The sequence below is a fragment of the Histoplasma capsulatum genome, genomic scaffold, assembly GCF_000149585.1.
Source record: "Histoplasma capsulatum NAm1 scaffold_1 genomic scaffold, whole genome shotgun sequence".
Taxonomy (NCBI): Eukaryota; Fungi; Ascomycota; class Eurotiomycetes; order Onygenales; family Ajellomycetaceae; genus Histoplasma; species Histoplasma mississippiense.
Window position 1 is genome coordinate 3229455 of NW_001813982.1, and position 19825 is coordinate 3249279.

Consider the following 19825-nt stretch of genomic DNA (forward strand, 5'->3'; position numbering starts at 1 on the left):
CGCTTCCACGCAAGTGCCCTTCGATAGGTTTTGTGACTCTTGATCCCAAGGCAGAAGCAGAGGAAGAGGGAGTCCTGTCATAATTAAATGTCCCAAGGTTATTCTTATTATTACTGTTGCCGTTGGTGAAGCCTCTCGCTTGAGATAGTGGTGGTTGTAGCGCAAAGGTACAACAAGTTCGTGTCCGCATGTCATCAATGGGGTTGACTTTGTCCGGATTTCCTGTGATTATTTCTCGCGATGTTTGTACCCATTGCTACGGCCTAAATTATGGATTAGACAACCAATCCCTTGGGACTGAACCTTCTTTTGAGTTCTATGATCTATTGCCCGAAAAATAAAGTTTCTGAGGACCCTACTTTATACCTTGCCTGTGGCTGAATTTGAAGATGGCATGGTCAGCTAGCTGGTCACTGGAAAACTGCCCCACCAATCTTACTCTTGGGTTTATATCTGCAACTTTGATGAAACCCGCGTTGACATCATGGCTGGCCACGCTGGAGGGCGTGGAGTAGGATTGTGAGGTGGATATTTAGGTAAGTGGCGCCACAATGAGGGAGAGGATTGCCATTCTCATGCTTCTTGTGTCCAGGTATGGGATGTTGGACTGGTTGTGTTCAAGATTTAGGATATCCTTAAAGGAGGAAACATTTTTTCTACAAAGAAAAATAGTGCATTGAATGATTGAGTAGCACCTAATAACCAGTCAAGACTGTCTTCCTCCTCAGGCCCTCCTTTCGTAGTTCATATAAAATGTGGCTAGAATATGTGTCCTTCGTCCACAATCTATCTGAAAGGATCTACCCCAATCCCAGACCAAGATCTGTTATGGCATGCATTCTGATTGTGACTAGTGATTGAGCAGCATATCTAGAAAAAGTTGGAGACAACTTCTTTATAAAATTTAGTATCTTTCATTGTTCCTTTACTTTTCTATTGTATTGGATACAAGACTGAATATCAAACCTTCAAATGCTGGGCGGGGAAGATCCTCGCCTTGTCGCACATCAGCGCTCATAATACTGGCGCAACAGAACTGTGGCGGAATTTTTCCCCCGCTCGATGACGCAGCTCTTGTGTTTATCGAGACGACAATTGGGTGAGATTTTGGCGAACCACTGGAGGTTTCTGTACGACGCTTCACAAGCAACTCGTCGTGGGATCTATGCGAAATGTGATTTTCCATCTGCATGTCACCCGTGCTGTCAATCGGGGCTTCAATGTAGGATAGCTCTCGTATTTAAGATTGAGAGGGAGATGGGGATTGAAAATATTCCCCGACACAGGAGTAACCCTTGCTCAAATTTTCCAAAACTGTCATCTTCAGCTGTGGGCAGTTAGTTGAGCTTTTTTCGACTTGTAAAGGGTTGACACAGTAGTTTCACCGTCCCATGCAATCTTCATACATTTCTCTCGGGTGGGTTGTCTCTACCACGAGGTAAGGTGTGGTATCAATTCGCCTTTTGGATAAACTCTTGCTCGCCTCTCTTCAGTCATTCTAGGCATGCTCTCCCATCAAGCAGGCTCCTATTTCACATAGATTTTAGTAAGAAAGGAGGCAGTACTATCCTCTCAGTCAAGCTACTAAAAAGCTTATTTTCACCGGAATCGAATCGCCAGTACGGTTCTATTATCCAAATAACACATAGGACTGACCATACAAAAATTTAGACATGCAATGTAGCTTTGCGCGTCTGGATTTCCTGGAGGGATTGATTTTTTGGGTCCAGGAGTTCTCAATAGTCGTTGAGTGAGTGTGAACTCGTAACCCGTGAAACTCCCTTTTGGATCTTTTTGGGGAGCTGGTTGTATACATGCCAAATGCTTCCTAGGTGTTAGGGGCCCAGTGATGGGTATTCATTTGCCTGGCACCTGCTATGTGAAAGACCATATCTACATTCACTGTCTACAGGAACAGGTGAAAAGGCAACCCAGCAATAGCTACTTCGTTTGGGCACATGCATAGCATCCCCAAAACTTCCTGAAACGATTATACATTAGGCTAGGCATTTAGACCCGTGTTATTAGTTAAGGTGCGTCGAGAGTGTTGCACTGCATGCAATCGACAACGCATACCCATCATTGTTGCAATGGTGATAATGGCGATGAGGAATTGAGACAGATAATAGAGAGAATCTCTTGCCAGTCGCTTAAGCTCTAAAAATGGTGACGTATGATATATTCTCCGGCGCGGGCTTTGTATCCCGGGTACCACTGTTTTTCTTTTCTTTCTTTCTTTCTTTTTTTTTGGGGTGGGGACCATGAGGGTGCATGTAATCTTTAAGGGTATATTGGGTTGGGAAGTTGTTTGAGGGGGTTGTAGGATTTTTCTATTATTAAGGGTGAGTAAGTCTCGCAGGATTGAGAGGAGTACGTATGGGAAGGTGTACCTATGCGTGTAGCCGTCAAATATGTTGAAAAGGGGGTGAAGGGTCTCGGAAGAAAAAAATGGGAAGTTTGAAGATATTTGAAGCAGAAGAGAGACTTTGGAGTGTAATAAATAAGTTAGGTCAAGGGGATAGCTGGATATCAAGGTTGCGTGTTCCTCCACGGCACACGGTTGGAATGGCATGTGTTGTCCTGGAATGAAGGGATGTCGCCCAAGTAACCGCGATTGCATGTCGTGCTGGTTATTTGGAAAGTTGAGGCCCACATCCATAGCCTGGAGGCTGCTTGCTACAGAGGCATTGATCGAAGCTCAATGTCTCATAGATGTGATCCGAAGTTTCGATACCGTTTGTCGGTGACTAAGGAAATCTCTGTGGGTTTAATTATCGGAGGTCGTCGGTATGTCATTCTATTGCTGGCACTCGGCCTTCGGGTTGAGTAAACTGAAGAATTTGGCGCTCAAATCCCTCGAGTGTGATTGTTAAAATCCGCGGATTTTAACATGAGGAAAGAAAGTAATAGCTCAGTGAATTGGAATTGGAGTGGCTGAGGGATATGTTTGAAACCCTCCATTATATCGCCCACAAACCAAGCCCGGTCCGGATTTCTCAGGTCGAGGTCACAAATATCCTGCAACAGTAGCCACGAGAATGACTCAACAGGAAAATTTGGTTCGAGATGCTCGTATATGTTTGCCGTGAGGTTGTCAAGGTACCGTATGCACCCTTCTGGCGAGTTTCGTTGGTCCCATAGCGCCTTGTTGAGGTAAACCAATGAGGATACACGGCACAGGTTGGAAAGTTCGTACCTCCACACCCATACTCGTTCTATTTCGGGTACTTGAGAGGGGTGAGGCCCTCCGGATAGGATTGAATGGAGTGGGGTCATATATTCGAATGCAGCTTTTCTTTGAGGTGGGGTGGATGTAAATGGGGGTGTGCTATGGCTGAAGGCCAAAGTCTCCGCGTTGCGAAGAAACGAAAGCAAATGCGAAGCGTGCTTTATGTCAAATGGAAGGTCGCGCTTGAACATTGTTAACCGCGCGTAATGGGTATAAGTATCCCCGGCAAGTCGTTTCCCTTCCAGACTCCTCAAATTCCGAACTGCTTGGTCCAAATAATGACTCGATTTCTGCCTGCTCCCGTACCTAGCTTCCTGTATAGATAGTGCTGTGAATACCATTGTAGAAACACTATCTCCCAGGCACTGACCTTTCCTGAGGTATGTCGTAAGCAGGTTTTCGGTAACTAGTAGAGATATATGATGAACACTGAGTGTTGTTTTTAATTCGACGCACGGTAGCTAGATAACGAGCGGAATATGTCAATAAGCAAGCATGAAACGTAATTGGATGCTGCATCGCTTCTCTAAACAAAGATTTCTTCATGAAATGTTTTGCCCTGGCCAGGAGGTTAACTTCGACATCCAGCAATCCATCAAATGCCGATCTTCGTTGAACGACCAGGGCAAAGCATCAAAAGGATCCGCTCTACCAGAAGAAATCGTTCTTTGGGAAGATAACGATCTAGCTGCGTTCTCTAATCTTGGGTATTCTCCAGAAGTAAACCCGCCCGCATGGATTCGCCCAGCTTCAGTTTTCTAAAAAGGGAGGGGGAGTGTTAGAATGCACGATTGATATCGCGTTGTATGAATAAATGAAGGGAATACTATTGAAGCAATTCTAGGTAACATGATGTTCGATTTTCGTAACATACTTTAGATAATGAAGTTGTTTGAGGATTTGCGTAATCACCGCCATTGAACCTTTCTCCTGGAGCTTCTTCATCCAATCTTTTTCTCCATGCGAGATATCGCTGCTGGCGGGGCAACTGGAGGGAGGTACTATCAAATAGAGCAGCATTTTTTTCTTTCCTCCGGCTTTGAATGTATTGCTTCATCACATGTGAACGCTTTCCCTTGCTCGACAAACTCTCATTGACGAAGAAAAACTTAGGACTGGGGGACTGAGCCGGAATACATGCAGTCATCCTTCCCATTATTGGCAGTGGCTGGGAGTTCGGATCTACGAGAAGTTAGCAACCTAAGCCGTCAGGCTCAAGACCATTGAAACATTAGCTGTACCTTGGTTCTTTTCTTTCCCCCGGCAATCGTGGGTCGTCATAATGTATTATTATGATAGTTGAAAATGGAGCACTGCTTGTGATGCTAGAAAATTTCCAGCCATCATCACAGGCGCTGGAAAGGCTCCTTCAACCTGAGGCGGTATGGAACTCCAGGGACCGGTATACCAGTCACTTTATAGACTAATAATTTAATTAAAACTGAAAGGAGAGGGATTTGTCGGGGAGGGGCGGGATTTGCTTCCAGTGCTCAGGTTGAGCGCTGATTGGTGGTGGGGTGGTTCAAGATTTGAGGAATGTGCGAGGTATTGAGACAACTCAGAGTAATGAGGTGGAGGAATGTCTGGCCGTGTCTATAGCAACACGTAAGAGAGTATTCAAATACTGCCACTTAGTTGAAGATAAAACATGAATCCTCAAAAGTTGGATTGAAAAGTTTCTGGTCATCATTCGCTTGTCTTCCGCCTGTGGTATTCATTGCGACTTGGGAGGAATGCGCACAATCTTATCTTCGGTCGTGCTGAGCCGGCGCTAATCACGGCCACAATTTGTACCGTCAATATCATTTACAACGGGTGGCTACAAACTTTGTCGCCAGGGCTGAAAAACTAGCTGGTAAGCCCGTTTGTCGCCACTAAATTAGTTATGCAGGCTCTAAATTATTCAACATATAATTTGCAAACATTCTTGCTGTGGCTCAATGTGTAGATCGTAACTATAATCAACAATTGGAAACTCAACACAACGGGTGCTTGCAATAGCTGAAGTTGGCAGCAGCTCGGCAATGTGTCTGCTCGAAGACGCGAGCGGAGTCGTGCGTAGCAGCGAAGAATTAACGGAGAATGCATCTCCCTAATTACCCGAATCGGAAAAGATGAAGCTGGAAAGGTCATTTGACAATCGATGACTAAGCAAAACCACTTTACACGTGTTGATCGGTCCGTTGTAATTCCGTGGCGCGTTCGCGACTGCAACGCGTTTCCTCCCACTTGGAACTTTTTGTTTGAACATCATTCTCAACGGTCCAAGTGTCCCAATCGCCTTTCTTTACGCACCTGCTCGAGCTCTGGGTTCTTGTCATATTGGGACTACTTTCAGAGAGCCCCTGTTTTTACACCCCTCGACGGAGCACCCCCTTGATATCAGAATTCCAGTGAGAGCCACCATGGCCAGTCTGTTTGACGCTATTCTGCAGTCCGAATTGGGCTCCAACGCAGGAACCAGGGAAAGACCATTTCCATCATCAGATCAGCCACCCACCTCCCGGCCTCATCCCCCCTCAGAAAGCAATGGCCAAATGAGCGAGGCGGAGGGGTTCGCGGATGATCAAGTTGTTGGCCCAGGCGGTTCCCTTCCTAGACGTCCAAGACACCCGCTCTACGGGAGAGGGCCCCCACCCGTCCAGGACGTTGCGGGCGAAAAGGTTCAGCAGGCCTTTGAAGAATTATTGGAGACACATGTCGAAGAGCCCTCATCCTCAGGCGTGCCTCCGTCGTCCGAAATACTCAGCAACAAATACTATATTGCACAAATTCATGGGTTACAACGATACCAGCTTTCCACTCTCTACGTCGACTTTACACACCTCACCTCCCTTCCAAACCAGATTCTGGCTGATGCCATTGCCAATCAATATTACCGATTCCAGCCTTACCTGACAAAAGCTCTCCACAATCTTATCGCCAAATATGAACCCCAATATTTTAGAGAACATCGACAGATAAACAGCACGTCATCCCAGGCCGGCACGTCGACCTTAGCCGCCGACAGCACTGAGCCTGACTCGTTGGCAGGAAAGACAAGACACCAACAAACAGACAAAGTGTTTTCCCTGGCTTTTTACAATCTACCACTAGTGTCCAGACTACGACAACTCCGAACTGCTCAGATAGGGAAGCTTCTTTCGATATCTGGGACGGTAACTAGAACTTCTGAAGTCCGCCCGGAACTTGCGTTAGGTACTTTCATTTGCGAGAGCTGTAGTACGGCTGTTGAAGAAGTGGAACAAACGTTTAAATATACTGAACCGACACAATGCCCTAATCCAACATGTGGGAATCGTATCGGTTGGCGATTAGATATCCGTCAGAGCACATTCATCGATTGGCAGAAAGTGAAGTTGCAGGAATCGTCCCATGAAATACCAACAGGGAGTATGCCACGCACCATGGACATTATTTTACGAGGAGAGATGGTCGATCGAGCCAAAGCTGGAGAGAGGTGTATTTTCACTGGCACCCTTATCGTTGTCCCAGATGTTAGCCAGCTAGGACTCCCTGGGGTCCGTCCAGAAGCAACTCGAGACAACGGGAATTTCCGTGGGAGTGATGTCGGAGGGAATGGAGTTAGCGGCTTGAAATCCCTGGGTGTTCGCGACCTCACCTACCGCCTTGCCTTCGTTGCCTGTATGGTAACTCCCGATCTAACCACCCCCGGCCGTGCCTCTTCCCAGCAACTTAATGGTCAATCACAAAATATCCTTGCATCCTTGAATCAGACCGATCAGCTAGAAACTTATGAAGATGAGGCGCAAGACCACCTTCTTCAAACACTTACGCCTTACGAAGTACAAGATCTTAAAAATTTAGTTCATTCTGAGTACATTTATTCCCGATTAGTGGACTCGATTGCTCCCATGATTTACGGTCATAGAGCTATTAAAAAGGGCCTACTATTACAGTTAATTGGAGGAGTATCCAAAACCACACAGCAGGAAAATATGCAAATCCGTGGTGACATTAACATATGCATAGTCGGAGATCCTTCCACAAGTAAAAGCCAATTTTTAAAGTAAGACATATGAATACCTCTCTCTAAACTAGACTCTTCTAACATTACGAAAGGTATATCTGTTCATTGAATCCTCGAGCTGTATACACCAGTGGAAAAGCATCTTCGGCCGCTGGTTTAACTGCTTCAGTTGTCAAGGACCCAGAGACTGGTGAATTTACTATTGAAGCTGGCGCTTTGATGCTCGCGGTGAGTTGGCTAACCCTTTCAGAATCCTTGCACTTTTCTACAATAACGCTGACCCTTAATTCTAGAATGGGGGCGGCATTTGTGCCATTGATGAATTTGACAAGATGGATATTAGCGACCAAGTCGCCATTCACGAAGCAATGGAACAACAGACCATCTCTATTGCTAAAGCTGGCATTCACACCACCCTAAATGCACGCGCAAGTATTCTGGCCGCTGCTAACCCAATCGGTGGGCGATACAACCCCAAAGCCACGCTCCGGGCAAATCTCAATTTCAGCGCCCCCATCATGAGTCGTTTTGATCTGTTCTTCGTCATCCGCGATGAGCCGAATGAAGCCGTGGATAGAAACCTCGCTGAACATATTGTGAATGTCCATATGAATCGCGACGATGCTGTCGAACCTGACCTCACCACCGAGCAGTTGCAGCGATACATCAGATTTGCTCGAACTTTTCGACCTGTTTTTACTGAAGAAGCCAAGGAGCTGCTCGTGGAGAAATACAAGGAACTCCGTGCCAACGACGCTCAAGGTGGGCTTGGAAGAAGCAGTTATCGAATTACGGTCAGACAGCTAGAGAGTTTGATTCGATTATCTGAGGCGGTTGCGAAGGCCAACTGTGTCGAAGAGATCGTGCCCAGCTTTGTCAAGGAAGCGTTCGACCTCCTCAGGCAGAGCATTGTTACCGTTGAAAAGGACGACGTTGAGGTTGATGATGGAACTGGTGACCAAAATGCCGATAGCGCCTCTGGAATTCGCGATGCGGCACCTCACCAGGATAGAGATGGGGATAGCCCGATGCGTACAGGCGATGATGACGATCATGTCAATGCGCCTCATGTCACAACCCAGCAGCCTCAAACCCAGAAGACGAAGATTACATATGATAAGTATATGCGAATCCTTAACATTCTTGTCCGACGGGTCAACGACGATGAGGCCAATGCAGGGGATGGCGTAGAGCAGGAAGATTTGATAGTTTGGTATCTTGAGCAGATTGAATCGGAGCTGAATAGCGAGGAGGAGATGGAAGCTGAGCGGTCACTAGCTGTTAAAGTCCTCAAGAGGATGGTTAAGGTAAGTTACTTTTGTTTGTTGGGCGCTATTCAGCCCTTGTCGGCTGGTAAACATTAAAACCCGGAAATTTAACTTGGCAATGCAATTTAACAGGACAATATTCTCATGCACATCCGGGGCGAAGGCCTGGTCGAGTCGGACGACCAACAGCAACAGCAACAAGAGCAAAGAGTTGTATACGTCTTACATCCTAACTGTGCGGTCGAGGAGATATAAAAATCACCTGCGGTATTGTTTCAGACGTCGATACTTGGGCTACAAACCCCAAAATACTTGTCATATGCAATAATTTCACTGTCTCTCGGTAGTTGTCATTCATCTATGAGGCCATGCATGGTGTATGGTGGTTAGTGGGTTAGGGTTGGGTTTGTAATGGTTTTATAGACGCGCGTTTTAGCCATTATTTTTGCGGTTTGCACATGGTCATTTGTATCACATATTGACTTCTTTTTTAACTGCCTTTCCTTTTTCGAAAATATGTGTGAGCAATTCAAATTACAAGTTTTCAGGAAGTTCGATTGTGATTTGAAATTTGCTTCTCTGCAGTTTGCGAGATATCTTTAAATTGTTCCAAGTTCAACTCGACTCACTCTCCTCCAAATAACATTCAGTCTTCGGCTTGAATCACAAAAGCAAAATTTTTGGAGCAGATTGAAAGTAAACAAACGACTTTTATTCAGTACTGAGGAGAATTCAGGGTATTCAGCAGTCTTCAAGTCAGTAAAGAAGGAGAGTGTATGCCTTCTCCTACTGGAAAGAAACCAGTTGTGGTTCCACCTTGAAAAAAGAAGCAAAAAAAGGAGAATCAGAATCGATTCCAGCGGAAAGCGGAGGAGAAGAAAAGAAACTAGGAATCGAAGACGTCTAAAAAAAATATGGCGTTTTTTATCCGAGCCGTAACTGAGCGGATCAGTCTTGGTGAGATAGGGGTGTTGACCACGACCGTTTCTCAACTTAAATAACAACCAAAAATCATAAAGAAAAAAAGAAAAGAAAACGGATAGGAAATCCATCCACAAAGGAAAGACCAGAAACTTCTGAGCTCAGGCGTACGGTTCACTCCGTTGAAAACCTTTTGATTTTCACGCATCTCCCCTGGCCTTAACGCTCCATGATTCATGGGAATATCAGAGCAAGTCAGGGTCCAGTTGTCAAAATCATTAATAGTCCCTAAAATGTCGGGAACGCCAGTACCATCGTTGTTTCGGCAGATATGGCACCTTCAAAGCACTTGGGAAGATAGAAAACTCGCTCATGGGCAGCTTGGGCAGAGCCCTCAACCTCGGCAATAACGGGAACAGCGCCTTCTGTGGTTTTAGCAAGTTTGCCATCTCCAAGGCCTTTAGGATCCTCGCAAGATTCTCCGCGATTAACAGTCTCACTTCACTAAGTGGTATTTGCGAACGTCTCAGTACTCCCAATACCTTCGATCCCCAAAGCACCCAGAGGAGTAATATGAGAATCCCTGGAACCAGTGTTGCTGGCCGAGCTTTCGCATTTATCGGCTTCAGCATGTCCAGGATCTTTGCTAAATTCGCCATCAAGTGTAGTTACTCTCGCTGCTTCACACCTCCGCTCGGCCTCCTCATCTGAAATAAATCTATACCCGGTTTCCGTGCTGTCATCCTGTTCAACACCAAGAACAGTACAGAGACCCGTAAGGGAGTCTCGTGAACTAAGGACTTCAGAGCCCAGCACCCCATCAATATTGTTCGATTTATCCTCTTGTAAAAGTTGCAAACGGTCATCGATGCTATTTCGTACTACAACCCTAACAAACTCGACCTTCCGCTTTTGGTTAATACGAAAAAGTCTGAAGAATGCCTGATATATATGGTCAGCATTGCAGTTAAATAGAGATGGGGAGCTGGTAAGTAATTAAGAGTCAAGTACATACTTGTTGCTCGATGGCTTCATTCCACCAGAGGTCAACGAAAATGCATTTATTTGCAGCTGTAAGGTCAAGCCCAGTACCCGCTGTTCGGAGAGAGCATACCAAAATGCGGATTTCCGGGTCTTTAGAAAATTCTTCGATGCTTTTCTCGCGTTGTCGAATCGGCATTTTGCCAGTGAGCTTCGTCGGTAGTGAGTGACAGAAACACGGAATAGATGACCAGAAACAACTAGAGTCCGTGTAAACTTACTGACAGATGACCCCAGCGATTTTCCTGACACATTGAGCCAAGAACGTGGGCCATTCCAAGAAACTGGGTGAATATCACCACTTTCGTTTCAACAGAATTTTTGAACCATTTTACCAAGCAAGAGCTGATTGCCGTTAATTTTGCTCCTGGCATTAGATGGCCCACACAAGCCACCCAATTCATATCTTCGTTTAAGTTCTCAACCTCAGAGCCCATTCTATCGGTCTTTTTTCTTGACTTTTTGTGAGAATTTACCATACCAACTGGATTTCCTTTCAGCTGGGGTGTGGCGCTAGTGATGAGCGACTCTAAAGACTTACAGGATACAGTTTGGTGGACAGCCGCGCCACAATCGCAAACAGATCCAGCCTGAATCACAGCCTCACTAGCGCAATCTTGACAGTAAATATGCAAGCATGATGTGAGAAGGGCTGAAGTTGGTTCACGGTGGCATTTGATGCATTCTTGGGACACATTCTGCTCTCTGCAGGGAGATTTGAGGGCATCAACGAAACCATTGACTAAGTTTTGCAGCTTTGACGCTTCAGGGCTTTTTGAAGCTTCGGGACTCGGCAGATATTCTGGAGGGGTCGATGGCTGTTCTTGACTATTTCCCCGCAACTTTTGCTGTCGAATGAGACCTTCAAGTAAACTGCAAATAGACGCATCATTTCGTTCTAGGCATTCACCCAGGCTACTTCGAAGCGACTGGAGCTCACGAACGGTTAGGAAGTCTTCAAGCACCGTCTACGTTAAAAGTAGGTGGCTCGTAAACATCCGAAGCCGTAGAAGCAAGGTAATATGGCTTTGATACTCAATTTTTGAGATTTCCGGGGGAACTCGAAAACACTGCTTTTTATAAGTACATATCATTTTGTTGACAATCAATAAGAGGAAGGATCACCGTGATGTTGTTCCAAGTACATCGCAATAACCTTCTGGTAGAGCTCCCTTTCTGTCGCACTGAAACTTATCACAATGTTTCTACCCATTACATCCGGAAGTTTGAGAATTGGAACACCAAACAATGTTTCTTCATGACCACGCTTCAAAATACATGTGCGCAGCAGAGTGTTAATCCACGGGTCCTCGGTGTCATGGTACTAGAAATAATCCACGTTAGAATGGTTTGGATGGAAGGAATTATGAACAAGCAGACCTTGAGTTGTTCCTTCACGAACTTTTTGTAATCACCTTCCAGTGGTACCTGAAGAAAATGAAGGTATGGATATAATTCATGGGTGCCACTGTAGCAATTTCATTAGCATCCAGATTAAGACTAAAAAGCATAGCTATATTTCCGTACTTGTGAAGAGGGGTTCCAGAAATTACCCAACGGCAATGCCTAGAAAGCATAAGAACGGCAACACTGGTTTGCGGGTCATTGTTTTTTTATTTCGTGGGCCTCTAAATGATCCATCAGCTTTAAATTTAGAATTCGGCCATACTGATTGTTAATTGTACTGTACTTGCCGTCCAGAATAATTCTCCTAAATTTCATGCGATGAAGAGGGCCTTTGTTCTTTTCTATAAATTCCATCCGAAGTTGTTTTTTGTCGTTTTCTGTGATGACGCCGGGAAGGGGGTTTAAACTTGGGGGTAGAAGATCGCACTTCAGAGTATGTCGTTATTCTGAACCAAGTTAGCGTTCGCCCATATGCTTGTTATTGATCGTTGCCCCTGAAATTACGCTGCAACTGCGGAAAAGTCCAATATCGTCAGTGGATATAGGTTTGTAACGAGCATAGTATTCCATCACAGGTTTAAGAACCCCCTTTTTGCAGTGCTGAGCAAACTGGTCGTTCCTACATTTTCGAGTTAGGTTTGTAATACGGCGCTCTGAACTGTGAAATCAATACCAGTGTTTTGTAAGGTGAGATGGTGCCACAACCAGTGTCACATTGTCGGTCCCTTGGTTGATCTCTTGATCATCCACTATGTTGACTTCGGCCTTGGTTAGCTAGGTTTATCCATATTTTAGGAGCGTTGTCATGGATCTATAGCTCTGGATAGTTTTTCCCGAAGCCCATCTCGTCACATTGGAAGCCCGCCAAAAGGAGGGTATCGTGGATTTTTTCCCGATTACGCTGTACCCTGTTAGCCAAATACTTCCATGTATTAAGGGAATTTGTGAATTTACCATAAATCCTGCCCCTATTAGCTCTAGAAGGTTAGCTGGAGGAGAACAGAGGTATAAATGGGAATTTTCACCTGGTAGTGAAAGAGAGAGGTGGCCATATTCGGATGTAACCAACCACCACGTCCATCTAGTTTCGGTTTTTCCGTGAATGCGAGCAACGCCTGATTAAAGAATTGTCTATCTGTTAGAGCCTCCTCCCGGGTCTCGGTTGGAGCATTTGCCACCATATCTTTTAACGCTTGATTCCAGTTTTTGGTTGAGTAGGATGGGATTTCAGGCCTCTCCGCGTTGGATTGCGCATGCTGAATGCTGCGCTGAATGCTGTTGTTTGCACCAAGCCTGGACAACGTGGGAATATTCTTTTGCCAATATTTCCGTGAGGATTTCGACCCTCGTTTGATATTGGGGCCATTTCTTTTCCGGGTTTGCCTTGATACTCTACCACAGGTGAGAAAACAGCTATACAAAAGGAAAATTAGAAAGAAAAGAGAAAATCCAGAAAATCCTCACCTTAGTTATCGGTTCATGAGAGGCATTAGATCCAGTACATGTCTCGTCCAACTTAAACGGAGATACTAAAGTGCGTTTACGGTTTCGAGTAGTTTCAGTAATGTCATTGCCATAAAGAATCGAAGGTCCAATATCTCTTTGTTCGTGCTGCTCATAGGTTGCCGGGTCTCCAGATAATGCTAGATGGCCGGGACACGGATTGACATTACTTGATAACCCCATATTGTCGTCTGGGCCTGGGGAGCAAAAGAGGCTATCCTCACTATAGTTTACTAAGTATCAATAAAAATTTCCCTCAATTTGGTGTCTTGGGATAGGACTCACTTCCGGCGCTGGAATCCACCACCATGTTCATCTGTGGAACTGCATATCGTTAGCTACATCAATTGGAAGCGCAGGGGTGTTCATACCGGGAATTGGAATTGGCATCGTAAATAGGCTGCTGGGATTGCCTGGGCTCGAGATTGTTATCATTTGGACTGCTTAGGTGGTCAAGGCAAAGCATCTCTATATCCTGTGATTGTGCGAAAGTAGATCAGTTTCCCATCATTCTAGATGTAAGTTGGGCAGGAACTCGTGCCATTAACTGCGCATTGGCGCATGGTTGAGCAGAAATATTTCCAATAGTAGACAAATAGACTCGAGTGCCAATGCCAGTATCGTTCGTGGAGGCCTCCATGCTTAACTTTTGAAGACAGCCTCAGCAATGTTCGAATGATGGGCCACTTGAACCAAAAACAACCGGTTATTTGAATTCGAACCGGCTCACTTCTGGTTGAGTTAGCTAGACTAACAAGCAGAGGCTTTGTTAAACCAAATATATAGAACTGGGATAGCTGAAGAGTGAGAGAAAAGGGTTAAAAGAAGATCATATGGAAATGCGAGTAAATATATCGGCTTAGAGATCTGTTATGCATAGGATGAGACTGACACGAGACACTCTTGTAGCCTTTGAGAGGGAAAGCTGTAGGGCCGACTGACAATTAGCATGGAATACTGGTCGATATGTGAGAATAAATTGATATTTTATTCTCAAGCTTCTTGCTGTGAGAAATTAAGGACAGAGCACGAAGTAATCACTTGATAGATGGGAGTGTCCTTATTTGAGACACTAAGCTTTAAGGGATGGAAAGGTTAGTTAGCAAAAAAGCTTGCGAGAATGAAGCTGGCAGCAAGATGCTTCTCATCGCAGTCAAGCAAAGCCTATATTCTGAGTTTTGGTAAAAACGGAGGAGGTAAGTTGACCGCAATGCTGCGATTAAGGTTATAGCGCGCAGTCATAGGGGAGTTACGAACAAAATGTTTTGCTTTATGAGAGTGTTTGTAAAGTACGACGGTGATAAGGGGGTCCGAATTGAGTTAAATGAACGCCTCCGTGTGCTCAACTCTGATAAATCAAACCACCGAAGAACCAAAGCGCGCCTCAATCAATGTTAGCTCTTAGCTCACTGCCAAAGGCAGTTCTTGGGGGAGAAAAGAGGTCTTGTAAGCATGATTTGGAGCTTTACTTTGAAGGCGGTTCAAATGCAGACTTAGATGCCGTGGTGAGAGCACAAAGCACCTAATACAGTGGATTTTAAAGCGTGCACAAGACCTGAAAAGAAAAAGGTAGCAGGAGCTAGATATGTATAATACATGGATTCTCATTTTGCTTTCTATCATCACAAACCGCTCATGAGGAGGGATTGGGAGATGCCGAGCTACAATACCGATCAAAGGGGAACGAAGAAAGCTCGGATTAAACGTTCAATGTTCACATATCAAATGATGAAAAAGTAGTATGCAGCCAAAAGGAAATGAAAAAAAAAAAAAAAAAAAAAAAAAAAAAAAAAAAAAGGAATGAGGCGATGATAAAGTGGACCAGTAGTCAGTAGCATCTGAAACCTCGGGCGGGGGATTCGAGTAACCAACTTTAGGAGTGCTCTGGGAAGAGGCGATATGTCAAAAAAAAACCCCATGCGGGGACATAGAAGTGAAAAATTCCTGATCGGTGGTAAACTCCATTACTCCGTACTGGTACTGAATGATGTTCGAAACAGCCCGGGCGACCCCAAGATCAAGCATGATGGAGGGGTAATGCTGAACACATACTGCTGCATGGGGCTGGCGCCATGATCTATGATTTACCGTACAGCACTTTAAGCCACCGGTTCCACATCGCAGAAACGCGGTGCTCTTGTGCTCTTGTGCTCTTGTCCATGTCTTGGTTGTTGACGGACGTCAAAAGTAAGTAGGTTTGATATTGTAGGAGGATAACGTTCGTTGTTACTGCATGTATTAATAAACTAACTACGCGAGAGCAATACAATATGTTGGGGGGCACGTGATAGGGTAGCCGTAGTACCCCCTAACAGATATAGCCATCACGTGTTGCGGTGGCTGGGTCCTTAGCTGATGAGGCTCCGGCCAGCTCCTCATCTTCACCTCCTCCTCATCTTCACCGCCTCTTGGCCGAGTCGAGCTTGCTTTTGTCCACACTATCCGCTGCCACCCGCCATCCACACACTTCGTCCCCATCGTCAATCGCACCGCAAGTGCTCTGTCCCGCTCCGCCTCATCGGTTGCGGCAGTCTGACGGCGACATACTCGGTTCTGACCGAGTATTCAGGTCTGCGCCTTGCGCTTCCTGCCTCTGGAACCTGATCAAAACGTCATATTTCCAAGCATCAGGTTTAGTTTAGTTCCAACATCCTGGTCTCCCCGCACCATATCACAGCCAGCTCGTCTTATTCGGATGATGGTTTTTACAAATGGATATCATATGGAGGCTCCCTTCTGGCTGACATTTCTAAATCGCTCCACGTTACCTCTCGACATTTGACTTTAAAACGCCGCTCGTTCTTCTGACTCCCAACATGTTGGGAAGACTTCTCAACACTGCGGCATCGTCGCTCCATCCTGCTGCGTACGGCTCTCGGAATTCAACTCATCTTGAATCTGTGACTGAGGAAGAGCATACGTCTGGGCTCTTGTTCCCAGATTCTACTCATCTTCGACGATCGAATACTCACGCCTATCCACTCCAAACTAGTGCTTTGTCTCCAAATGCTTCAGCTGCCAACAGCTTCGACGACAGGGGTGGACTCGAGTTAGATGCAGCAAAGGATTTTAGAGTAATCGTTGCTCAGAATGCACTGGGTGATCGTGATGAGCCCTGCATCCTTCTCGACACCCAAGATGCAAGCACCCCAGGCGGTATTGTCGGACTTGGCCTAAATCAACGGCCGTCAGAACAAGAGCGTAGCCATTCTCGGAGTTCGAGCCTCTCAAAACCTACCAAACGGCCTACGGCTCACAAGCCCCATGCATCAGATGTAAATCAATTTTCCGGTTCATCGAGTCTCAGAGAATTTGACTCCTCGATGTCGGGCGCTTTATTCCGTGCGAGGTATCGAAGTTCCGCATTTTTGCCCACCTCAGATGATAATAGACATTACCAAAGTCGCACGAGCGCTGATTCAAATGAATCTGGCCTTTTGAACTGTATTTTCGGCAGCAGTGCTTTCAGCTACCGTGAATCTTCCACCAAAATGCATATCCTTCCAACGGAAACAGAATCAGCTGGAGATGTCGAAGGATTCGGCCCTCACGGCCTCAATCGCCGCCTTACACTCCCCCGCGCCTATCCTAGTGGACCTAGTTCGAACTCGTCCAGTTCATCCCAGGAAAAATTAGGTGATCTGAGGTTCACTGCGCCCGTGAAAGTGACCGTTCTTGTGACGAGAATGTTCAGTGTAAACCTTCCTGAGAGTCGCAACTCTTCAATAGAGCCCTCGGAACAATTATCTTCCCCAAATTCTCAGCCATTTAAGGACTCGGAATTTCCATTTATGGACGCAATGAAACGGAAGAAAATAAAGGAAAAGAAGACACCCATGTATGCGGTTGCAATCACGATTAAACTGCCACTTGCCGGTCGCAGTAATGGCGGTCAATCGTCCCGGATTGGGACTGCAGGACAGCCTTCCAACTTGATTTCGGCTTCCCTTGATTCGGATCATAAATTCATCAAGGGCTTTTTTGATGACAATGCTGGACTAGCAGCGACTTCAAATCTAGATGAGAGAATCGATATCTTGGTTGATCATTGGGATGTCATCACACGCACCTTGTCACACCTCGAGAAATTAGCAAGCAAAGAAATTCTTACAGCTCTGAAACGAGTTGACCACTTTTCAAGTCAACAACCGAAACCTGCTAAAGCACCTAACATGCAGCGAACAAACCAAACAATTGTGCAACTCTCTCCAAGGGCGTTAACAGAGGGGTCAAGCCTTAGATCCGAGGCTGTCCGGGCCACTCAAAGGATCAGCACGGCACTTCGAATTCCTCACGTTGCAACAGGCCAAAGCCGATGGGGTGTTTGGAGAGAAGAAGCGAGGTGGATCGCAAAGTTACTGAGTGATAAGGAACATAATTTCTTCTTCCTCGTGCTAATAACCGCATTTTTGGGGAATCATACCGAATGGTTAAGCTCCCTTGGCCCTGACTGGTACAAGCGACGATTTCACCTACAGCAGAGGGCTCATCAAGATACAGAACTATCTATACCCAGTCGAACGGTTATTGTTTCAACTGATAAAATGACTGCCAGACGCTTGATATTTGTTCTGTCTGCATTTTTACCAGCGCAGCAACGATCGGACGCATATGCATCCCCTTTAAGACCTAGCACGTCAACTTCTCTACGCCATGTCTCCCAGAGCCCCCCCAGTGTACCTCTCTTGAGGCAGGAATCTCTTCGGCGCACAATAAATAGACGAACTCGAGCTCGCCAACTTCACGATGATGAGATCGACGGGCATCGACGCTCACCAAGCGCTTCCTCGACTGAAGCCGGAATTGTGCCATCTGATGACACTGATTTCGTCAAAGTTGTTTCTGACCATTACAAATCCCAGAGGGACTCCGATGTTCGATCAATAAGGACAGCCAGTCTACCCATACCGTCCAACATTGCCAGCTCCAGAAAGAGCGCCGCTGCTACTATTGCTGCTGCTGCCCCTGGCACAGCGACCCCAGTTCCACACTTTGCATCGCAACGAGATAAACGTGGTGCTGGTGGGGGGAGGCGTTTAGCTTCAGATATTAATGGAAGCGCAGCCTCAGCCAATCTGATCCAGAACCTCCGTAGAAGTGAAAGCTCCACCCTCGGCTCAGAAAGGGGTGAATACCAACCATCTAGTAGGTGGGGTGGCTTACTTTCGGGGTTTTGGGGTTCCCGCGAACCCACTGCTGCTTCAAGCGGCGGTCATTCACCGCCAGTAGGCAGCCTAAAAGGCAAAGCCCAATCCGCCGTCCCTGATAAAATCCAAGACACGATGGAAGCAATAAACGATGAGACTGGGAAAGCTGCTGCCAAGGATACTGCCAAAACATCCGATAATATATCGATTCCAACATTTCCTCCACCTGGTAAGGCTTTAGCTGAATCTGCTGACTCCAGAAAAGCGAGAACAAAACCAGATGTACAAACACCCAATTCTCCCATGAAGCTCTCTGTTGGATTGCATGATGGAGTGATCGACGTTGAGGTACCTTTACCTGGTTTTATCTCTCTCTCTTCATCAGGAGACTCAACCTTAGCTTCACCCAAAAAGACCCGTACCTCAATGACAAGTCTTGATGGCATTGGCTCCGTTCATAGTTCAGGTTCTGGATTCCATCTCTCGAATAATAGGGACTACGATGGAGTACATGTCAATGTCGCAGGTTGGCTAAAGCACTACCATGAAGATTTCCTTCTTCAAGCTGTCCACCCGTATAGCACATTGGAAGCAGATATCAAACGCGCGATGTCTGCTGAACCTACTCCCCCTCATATTCTCTTACCATTCCTTTCTGACTTTGACAGAACTGTCCATGAGAAATGGGTTGATGTGTGCACCACACTCATCGCGGATACGAAAACCTTTACTGTGAAGAAAGTGTCTTTGCGGCGTAGAATCACCAGCAACGTATCTCGAACAGCTTCCCAGTCTCAAAATAATTCCCGCCAACCTTCAATCTACGAAGCTCCTGAAACACCATCTTCCATTTCACAATTTCCAAATTTTTTCTCTGGGTCTACCAAGACACCTACATCTCCACGGTCACCGCAATTAGATCCATTTGATGTAGAAGAGATGTTTATTGAAGAACCAGTTATGGACCTTGACCCAACCCTGGTTGATGCCGTTGAGAAAGTTTTAGCCCGGAGTGGGCAATCGTCTATTGTTCATTCTAGGACACCGTCGCCAAACAGGAATCGTAAGGATAAGGCGACGAGCAACCAAGAGCCAGATAAACAATCTTCCAATCCACAGGCAGAGCCTGTCTCATCCATCGAGGTCCCGCGGAATAAATGTCGACATATAGTCCTAGGTGCTCTTGAGGAAGTTGTCCCGCAGTGTAACAGCAGAACGTTGCCAGGAAAGAACAAGTTCCTGTGCGACTGGCGATTCACCGAAAATAATTTCCGCCCGCCGTGGAAAAGGTTCAGGCGCAGTTGCCGATAACACCTTG

The 19825-nt window shown here is 46.0% G+C and overlaps 5 protein-coding genes across 5 annotated transcripts; 2 read left to right on the top strand and 3 right to left on the bottom strand.

Moving 5' to 3' along the window:
* Window positions 1-2797: 2797 nt before the first annotated feature.
* Window positions 2798-4249, bottom strand: HCAG_00932 (predicted protein; the record flags this gene model as incomplete). Its single annotated transcript, XM_001543836.1, has 4 exons — window positions 2798-2831; window positions 2978-3635; window positions 3956-3987; window positions 4104-4249. The coding sequence occupies 4 exons, from the start codon at window positions 4247-4249 to the stop codon at window positions 2798-2800; spliced, it is 870 nt and encodes a 289-aa protein (XP_001543886.1).
* Window positions 4250-5634: 1385 nt separating this feature from the next.
* HCAG_00933 (conserved hypothetical protein) lies at window positions 5635-8743 on the top strand (the record flags this gene model as incomplete). The annotated part of the gene is made up of 5 exons (XM_001543837.1): window positions 5635-6427; window positions 6548-7259; window positions 7313-7448; window positions 7514-8527; window positions 8621-8743. 5 exons carry the CDS (start codon window positions 5635-5637, stop codon window positions 8741-8743), a joined length of 2778 nt encoding a protein of 925 aa, XP_001543887.1.
* A 954-nt stretch (window positions 8744-9697) lies between these two features.
* HCAG_00934 (predicted protein) lies at window positions 9698-10589 on the bottom strand (the record flags this gene model as incomplete). The annotated part of the gene is made up of 4 exons (XM_001543838.1): window positions 9698-9834; window positions 9952-10055; window positions 10098-10351; window positions 10425-10589. 4 exons carry the CDS (start codon window positions 10587-10589, stop codon window positions 9698-9700), a joined length of 660 nt encoding a protein of 219 aa, XP_001543888.1.
* A 2245-nt stretch (window positions 10590-12834) lies between these two features.
* HCAG_00935 (predicted protein) lies at window positions 12835-13826 on the bottom strand (the record flags this gene model as incomplete). Its single annotated transcript, XM_001543839.1, has 5 exons — window positions 12835-13150; window positions 13254-13270; window positions 13322-13574; window positions 13646-13684; window positions 13732-13826. The coding sequence occupies 5 exons, from the start codon at window positions 13824-13826 to the stop codon at window positions 12835-12837; spliced, it is 720 nt and encodes a 239-aa protein (XP_001543889.1).
* A 2350-nt stretch (window positions 13827-16176) lies between these two features.
* Window positions 16177-19818, top strand: HCAG_00936 (predicted protein; the record flags this gene model as incomplete). Its single annotated transcript, XM_001543840.1, has 2 exons — window positions 16177-18736; window positions 18788-19818. 2 exons carry the CDS (start codon window positions 16177-16179, stop codon window positions 19816-19818), a joined length of 3591 nt encoding a protein of 1196 aa, XP_001543890.1.
* Between the last annotated feature and the right edge of the window lie 7 nt (window positions 19819-19825).